This window comes from Styela clava, chromosome 3 (genome assembly GCF_964204865.1).
Source record: "Styela clava chromosome 3, kaStyClav1.hap1.2, whole genome shotgun sequence".
In the NCBI taxonomy this organism is placed as follows: domain Eukaryota; kingdom Metazoa; phylum Chordata; class Ascidiacea; order Stolidobranchia; family Styelidae; genus Styela; species Styela clava.
In genome coordinates this window covers 17,916,067-17,924,784 of record NC_135252.1, presented here as the reverse complement: position 1 = coordinate 17,924,784, position 8,718 = coordinate 17,916,067, and the positions used below count along the sequence as shown (strand labels likewise).

Below are 8,718 nucleotides of genomic sequence, written 5' to 3'. Positions count from 1 at the left end.
TTGTCTTTCGTTCTGAGAGCTGATTAGTACTTCGATTATGCTACACTTTTTTTAATTAGTGCGATTTTATCGAAAAGGTAATCCACACTCAAAGCAAGCCTGTCATTTAGTTTAAATTCTCTAATATTCAAAAAGTCCTGGATAATTTCCGTATGTTGAATTTTTATCAAAATCAAACTTTATTATTCCTGAATTCAAAACAATCTGACGTCGTCAGTTTTGCGTGTTATAACGCAATCAACATTTGTGAAAAATTGGTGTACATTATATCCAAAGATCGTGTGTTAGGAACGGTATTTCAACTTCTTTCAAATATTAGAACTTATAAGACTTAGTACTGTCGTCGTCCGTCCATCCTACCCCTCGTCCCAATGTTTTCTCCCCCTCAACCTCCCTATCCTCGACTTGCCGCTCCTTCTCCCGCTCAGCCTCGACCGGCTGCCCTATACTCTCAGCCTTCCTATCTTCAACCCACTGCCCTACCCCCCTAGCTGCTGGGCCAGGGACCTATTAAAAATGGCCAGAGTTGTTGATAAAGTTGGTTTAGTTAAATTTGTTGGTATTAGCAATGGATTATGCTGTTTTCTTGATACAAGGTGGTAACTTTCACCTAATTATCATTAAAGTGAAAGTGTCTATTATCGCAGAAAGAATACTATGTTATTCCCCGGCATGAAAACGTTAGAGGGCCACAGAATTTTTGTGCAACGAAAATGGGCCACGAAAGAAAAAAGGTTGAGAACCACTGCGCTGGCCTCTCGCTCCTTGACCATCGCCCTATACACAATATTTATCAACTCACAAATGTTTGTTTCTTACAACTTCAACAACAATAAATATTTCGAAACACGTTCGTACTTGGTAAACTATCGTTTTTACCTATAATAGCCCCAGCCATATTACAGTGACTGACCAGATTCAAAAATTTTATCGCATGCTTAAAAAACGGCGATTCATAGTCACAACTCACAACAACCACCAAAAACATTCGACCAGGCCAGCGGCATACAGCATCGATTCAAGAGACAAGCATAGCTCACTGCTATCAGAGAGACAAAAAAGCCCGTGTCAAGACGCTGGGAAGAGTCGAGCTAGAACAGACTTGGGGTGGTGCTGTCCACATAATCTTGACTTCGCTGAAAATCGAATCATAGTACGCTGCTTCATATTGATATAAACATACAAGAGAGCTATGCTCAAATATATTTTATCATCAATTCGCCGAAAATCATAAGCGGTAACTTACCAGTAGCCGCAATCGGAAGCCGAACAACTCGCCTACAATTGTTTTCCTAAATTTGGCAAATCAGAGTAAATTCAAGTCAATTATATCTACAATGTGTACCTATGACAATATGAAATGTAACATTTCTGCTAATTAATCACATATGTGTCCCATACAGCTCACAGAAATATTTGAAATAAATACAAGTAATAGCCTTCTAGAGAAAAATTTCATCTTTAACATCTGGAAATTTCAAAGCAATTAGTCCAGTAATCAAAGATAAAAGCGACTTTTTCATAACGATAATTTTTTTTGTAAAAGAACAACAACAACATTACAAAACGATCCATTGGTCCACTACGTGTCCAATAAAAAACTTGTATATAAAATATAAATACTCTTTCAGTAAAACAAGTATCAAGATTGCAATTCAATGAAAATAGCTAACCTGTTGCCGTAATTCTATTAGATGCATGAACTTTTGATCTGTAAATGCTATAGATTATAATGTTCACGTGATAGCAATATTGATTTCGCATACTAAGAAGCCCAAAATACTTATTTGTATTTGTTCATACTCACGTGATGTTACTAGTGACTCGTTAGCGAAGGTTTAAAAATAGCTCGGTGCTGTACCGAACGTTGCATCACCCGGAATATTTCTATACGGGTTCATTCAAGCTTGACGCAATTCAATCACATGATTACGCCTCGTCCAATAGCAGAAGGCCACATCTCGCAGAGTTGGCCACGTCGACATAATCAGGCAAACATTGTCAGCTGACAGCAAAGGGTTTGTTATGGAAGGTTGCTAAAAATCCGCACATAATGCGCGAAAGTGAGGTGGTATTGAGACGTCCAGACTAGCAAAAACCTACTATCTGTATAAATCGACACCAGAAGAATAAGTAGGACGTAATAAAACTTTAAATTTCGAATATCGGGACAACTTCATCCATCTCACAAAATGGCACCTGTTATTGTTACAACCCAGCCACGTACAATCGTTATTACACCTAATATGTTTGTCGGAGACGAAAATAGGAAAATTATAGACAATGGCGAACTGCCGAAATATGCGGTTGGCCTTTTTGAATCGAATGGACCGGGACCTAGAAAACGAAAGAGACTCACACATCTTACCCCAGAAGAAAAAGTCATGAGAAGGTATGGTTTTAATTAATATAATATGGGCTTTTAATTAATCTTGGCAACACTACTGAAATCTCAAAATTGTTATTTGTAATTAGACACACCTAGGCTAATTCCAGAATTCATAGACGATTGGCACAGAACTTGGGCCGGCCTATTGCTTTGTTGGTCAGCAATTAATATTTTTTTCTAGCTTTGTTTGTCTGTTTGTGGCATGTTCAAAATTATTTTCACCAGTCTTGTCAGTTGAACTTAATTGTCATTGTAATTTTACAGAAAATTGAAAAACAGAGTTGCTGCTCAAACAGCTAGAGACAGAAAGAAGGCCAGATTAGAAACTCTGGAAGAAACTGTTGCCAAAATACATGAACAGGTAATATTATAGAATTTAATGACTGAATTTGACTGAAAAAAATTTTCTAGCAAGTTAATAGGATGATTTGGTTTGCACCGAATTTGAAATTATTGATATTGCATAATCCCCATTTTCACAAAGTTAGTCATTTGTGATGAAACATTTGTCGCAGGTCTAGAATATATTAACAAGTTGAAACTTCATAATCTTGTGTGAAATCTTCCCATTAGACCACATTAAGCAAAAAGATAAATTTTGTTTAAACTCTTTTCAGACCAAAAAATTATTAGATGTCAATTCTCAATTGCTGGAAAGAACCGAAGCCCTTGAAAGAGAAAACGAAGTTCTTCGAGAAAGGCTTGGACTTGACGTCGGCAATTCGTTCACTCAAGAGAAAAGACGAGAACTGAATTCAATCAAACAAGAATTCAATGAAATTGTGTCTGCTCAAAATATTTCCAGTCAAAATACACTACAAGATTGTTCAGGTTGGTTGAAATTATAGTGTTATGCATACTTAAAAATAAAATAAACTGGAGGAGTAATTATGGCTGCATTGGGCTGCATGTTGAGATTTATACTACAGTATATTAAGTGATTGTTTGTCATCATCTTTAAAACCAGTTATATTTTTCTACAAAAAATCGCAATTTTTACATTGAAATCTATTTATTTACAGATGATGAAAGCTATTGCATTCTGACACCTTATGAGGGCAATGATAACTCTGTTGGTAATCGAAGTCTCATCGATGTTTCTCCATGTGAAGCGAGCAAGTGCAGATCCCCCGAACCCGCAGCGTCCGGGGAACGCATCAAGGAAGGACCTTTTCCTCAGCAGCAGGAAGCTGTCAACCCAGCGAAGCTGATCCGCTTGCAAGCCAAACAGGAGAATGCATCGACGAGATATCCGTTACCAACTCCGGTATCACAGAATCCTCTCAAGGTGATTCAGATCTCGCCAATTTGCTTAAAGAACTTGAAGCCATCCAACCTGAACAATGTAGCGTTTTCAACAACTCTGCAGAGGGTGAGTTGATTATTTATTTTCTCTAAAAAATATCAAATCTCTATTTGTCTACAACTTGAACCAATTTGTTGTGTGTTATGCCCTATTTTTAATGCTGTTGTTTCAATTTCAGAAGGAAATGCCATTGGATCTACGGAAGCAATAGTATCAAATCTTCTTAATGCAAACAACAAAATCACAGTTCCTTTAAATGTATTTCGTGACCACGGTTACTCAAAATCAAATTGCAATATTGTTTGGTCTCAAGGTGTAACCTCAGATGTTGCCGTTCCCGTCGCTGAATCTTCAATCATCAACGTTCAAGAACAGTCATCTATCGATTCAAATAAGTCAATCGCCCTTGTTGAGGAGCCACAAAACTGCATGCAGCAGCAGTCAGAATTAAAAGTTCCTTGTGAACTTCTGAACTCTATAATAGAGTCCCCATGCACCAATAATGCCAAAGAAGGAAATGAACCACAAACAATGGATTTAAGTAATATTGATTCAGTTTTTGATAACTGGTTTACAAACTTATCAGAGTCCGCTGAAAATTCTGAATCGGAGTCCGTAGACAGTGGAGTGTCTTCATGTGAATCGCCTATGTCTGCATCGTTTTTAGACACGCCATCTCCACTCTCAGTCTCCGGTGTTGACCCATTCGATGCAGCTATGGATTGTAATTTCTGGGATGATCAGTTAGCGACTGATCTTTTCCCTCAGTTGGTTTTGTAGATCAAATTTTCTTACCTTGTTGGCTTGACTTGGGTGCAATATTTATTGGGGAGACTATAATTCACTTGAAACCTTAAACTTTCTGCTGTAGTTTATCATCATTGTATATATTGCGTGCATTTTTTGGGCTTCTTAATAAAGAGATCTATTGTTAAGTTTGTTTCGAGTTGTATGTAGAGTGAGTCACTGAGGGGGCGGACACTTGCTACATTTTTTTGGGGGGAGGGGGAGTGTATCGTTATGTAACAACATTTCGATGTCATTATCTTAAGTAGAACGCCCCCAGGTGTCCGCCCCTTTGCGTCTGATTATTCGGTCACCATTGGGCCGGACCGGGGTCGCACGTGGCACATTTGCTAGTATAGGAATAAAGTGTGTTGGAAGCTTGTGAGCAATCGACATTTTCAAGGGTTGCAGGATTTTACTTTGAGAATGTAATCAATGTTTATTTCTGTGTTGTGAAATATCGTACGAGTAAGAGGCCAAACTTTGGATACCTTAACGATTAACATATATGTTAATATATAGAGCTTGGTCAATGATAGTTGAATGTTAACAATACAAAAATAATATGCCGGCAACCTTGGACCACCCTGGACTGAATGCTGCTCCTCGCATTGCACTCAGTTGGTGGTCGCCAACCCTTAGCTAGTCGTGGGCCAAGAGTTTAATCTACTACTCTTTAGCGGGTCGCAATTATTTTCACCTAAAAACTCATCTGTTTTATGTTGATAGAACGCTGCAACTTGTCATGTCGTATTAATTCTACATTAACATAATAATAAGTGATGGACAAAAATGAATATCTCAATCAAATATTTTTATCCAATACCGAATAGTTCTAATCTACAATCGAGTCGAGATTCGAGTCTACAAGCGAAACTCCATTTGCAAATCACTATAACACCATTTTGAGACTGGTTTTGCTATAATCGCTGGATGTTTTTGTCGACGATCGATACCATAACGTCGGTAAACTGTCTTTCTGTTAACTCTTTTACTTTCTAGTATTAATTCTTTTGTCACGGCAGACATCGGAGTTTTTTTTTCATTTCTTGAGAAACCGTGCGTTCAGTGAGACAAACGCAGCGGGTGAATTCGCTACCCAAATTAGTCTATTCGAATGCCTGTCTTTAGTGTTGGCTTTGATCTTCCTTTTGTCCTTATCGCTATTAGTAAATCAATCTTCCTATTTATTGGCAATACATACTTCGCCGTGACATATAAAGACTTAACTATGATCGATTTAATAGAATTGATTTTTGCTTCCTGTGGGTATGAACTATGTCCATCTTACCCCGACTTTTTTAGTTATTAATGACCTATTCTGTCTCACTATATATATATATATTCAATCCATGACGAGGGCGAGAATTTAAGAAGTCTCTCTATTTTAATTGTGTTCATGGTAAATTGCGGTTGCGTCGACTTACGGCAAGATGATAGCATTACTTCTTTAAAATGCCACAACAATCTGCTAACATATTGCCCGATTATATTTAGTTTTGATACATATTTTCAGAGATCTTGTAAATTTGTTATCACCGTTAGAAAAATCCTACTATCTGCTATAATTTTCCAAAAATTACAACTTGATTTAGTACTTTTTTAAAATATATTTGAAGTATATTAATAAATCAAAAATACATATTCACCGCCATGCTTTATTATTAATTTAATGGTGATCACTTCAATCTGCGATTGTGTTGACGAAATAAAAGCAATACTAATCAGAAAATATTATGATAATCCGTGGACACAAAAATGTGTGTAAAGTGCCCGATTATATTTTGTGATGATTCGTATTTTTGTGGATTCAACAAATCTGAACTGTTCGTACAACACTTACGGCGCTCCAGTACTGTACGCACCAATGTGAAGGCCTAAGGGAAAATGCCCTGGTACATATACTACAGTATCACCCAAAATTTTGCGATTCGCAATGTCTGAAGAAGCGTTTTTAATCGGCCGCGTACAATCATAAAACAAAATTTATGATGTTCTCCGTTTTATTTTTAGTATTTTGTATTGCCGCTTTTCAATTTAGAAAATTTGGGTTGCCACCAATGACACCTCCTAGAAAAAAAATTATTTCTCGTTGTTCGAACTCGCGAGAAACACCACGCGTGTGCTCGTGTTTTCGACGGAAATTCGCAAGTTGTGAAATCCAATTGTTTTGACCTGTCGCGTCACCTGTTACCAAATTTTCGAATAGTGAATTGCTATTCTAATAGTTGAATATTTGAATAATGCCATACTCAGTGACTAGTAATAGATTAAGATTAATAGTAATAGTATAATTAATAGATTAATAGAGAATACTAGATTAATGTTAAGTGAATAAACTTGCTTTTTATGTTTTATGTGAATTATAACGTAAATTGTAATTTGGCTGATAGTTAACTTTCGCAAAACGTTTGCGGCCCGCAGTGACTTTCTGGCTCGTTGCGGACTCATTCAAACGCTTCGCCGACTCATTTGAGACCTCGGACTCGGGTTGTGAAACACTGCCCTGTCTACACCAGGAGTGGGCAAGACTTTTGAACCAGGGGCCAAAACTTTTGCTCATCTAGACTGGCGGGCCATGTAAGTGTGACGTAAAAAGTTACATTTTATGAACAATATTTACAGTGTTATAAAAGCAACAGTGGAAAACAATAAGCCTCGTGCAAAAACTGAAAATAAATTTACCCGCAATCTCAACAAATTCCTTGAGATATTTTTAAGTAAAACATCAATATTTAGTTTCAGTTTGGTTGTGGCAGCATCAGGCGAGCCAGATTGAATTACCCAACGAGCCGTACTTTGTCCATGTTCGGTCTACACTCTACAACAGGGGTCGGCAACCTACGGCCCGCGGGCCGGATCCGACCCGCGAAACAATATAATCCGGCCCGCGACGCTTCGCTGAATTATAGTAAGAAAACAGCTGTTTTGACGATTATATTCTTTACGTAACAGAATTTATTGTGAGACACGTGTAGACTAAATTATATTATAATCTAACAAGTATATAATTCACGATTACTCGTTTAATGAGCCTATAGTTTTATTATAATTAGACAAATGGCAACAAAACGCAGAAAAGTTCAAGTAAATGGTTCAATGGAGCAGAAAATATTCAAATGGTCAGTCTTTGCGCTCTGCTTAAAATTTAACTTCTGACCTGTGTGAAAAAATGTGATTCATCGGCCATCCGTTCGTTTTTTAACTTTCTAAAATTATGTGCGGCCCGACGATGACTTGCAACCGTTAAATTTGGCCCGCGAGCGATAAAAGGTTGCCGACCCCTGCTCTACAATTCCATAGTCTGCACATGTTTACAAAGCTCCAAGCTGTACGTTTTAATGGGACGCGGTTGCTATTATTCCACCATATTTGCTATTATTTATTGGTATTCATTGGATTACTCACTGTCCACTATCACTAAAATATATCGATAAAATTGGACATTCAATTGTTATTTATAGGCAAGTGGAATATTGTATGACATTAATTATTATGCTTCTTGTCATAAAGATTGAAAATATTTTTATATAACTTAAATATGCTGAGCGATGTACCCTATGTTTGCTCCCATGTTTGCTCTATAAATCTCTGGTAGGCGAGGATTAATATATATTAGCCATCTCTCAAATGACATACGAATGTTGACAATATATCAGTAGACTGAAAGTACATAAGTATTTTTAAAATTTTATCATGCTTGTTCGAGCTTGATGATTGTGTGTACCATGTTCATTTTGTTATTGGTATATTGCAGCGAAATTGGTTTTGTACAGGAGAAATAATCAAATGAAAACCAAACATGAATGGAAGATCCTTATGAAAAAGTGAAACACGGCCAAGACTAGAACGTTGCTGTTATAAATGAATGAAAACGTACTATATATATAACTTGTTGTTGATGATCGCTCTAATATTCCAAAATAAGATTAATTTTGCCAATTCGTTTGCACAGTAATATATCTGAGTCATAACCACAATAAACTTAATATTATTTTATCATATTTGTGCGATGTTTACGCTCGACCACATCGTGTACATAATCACAATCCATTAAATATAGATTTACAAATAGTTCTTTTCTTCATAGCGTAACCAGGTAGCGGAAAATCTTTCGTCAGTCGCAGTCACATGATATGTAAACTGTTCAGGAAGAGATAGTAACCTCACTAACCTGGTAGTACAAGTATACAGTTCAAACAGTTTTTTGATAAGGCTATCTATATTTCACATTTAT

General features: G+C 36.9%; 1 protein-coding gene across 1 annotated transcript; it reads left to right on the top strand.

Annotated features, from left to right (window-relative positions):
• The first annotated feature begins 1,972 nt into the window (after positions 1 to 1,972).
• LOC120342950 (uncharacterized) lies at positions 1,973 to 4,630 on the top strand. The gene is made up of 6 exons (XM_039412009.2): positions 1,973 to 2,392; positions 2,654 to 2,750; positions 3,007 to 3,220; positions 3,412 to 3,532; positions 3,574 to 3,761; positions 3,874 to 4,630. Exons 1-6 carry the CDS (start codon positions 2,193 to 2,195, stop codon positions 4,473 to 4,475), a joined length of 1,422 nt encoding a protein of 473 aa, XP_039267943.2. The 5' UTR covers positions 1,973 to 2,192; the 3' UTR covers positions 4,476 to 4,630.
• The last annotated feature ends 4,088 nt before the right edge of the window (positions 4,631 to 8,718 follow it).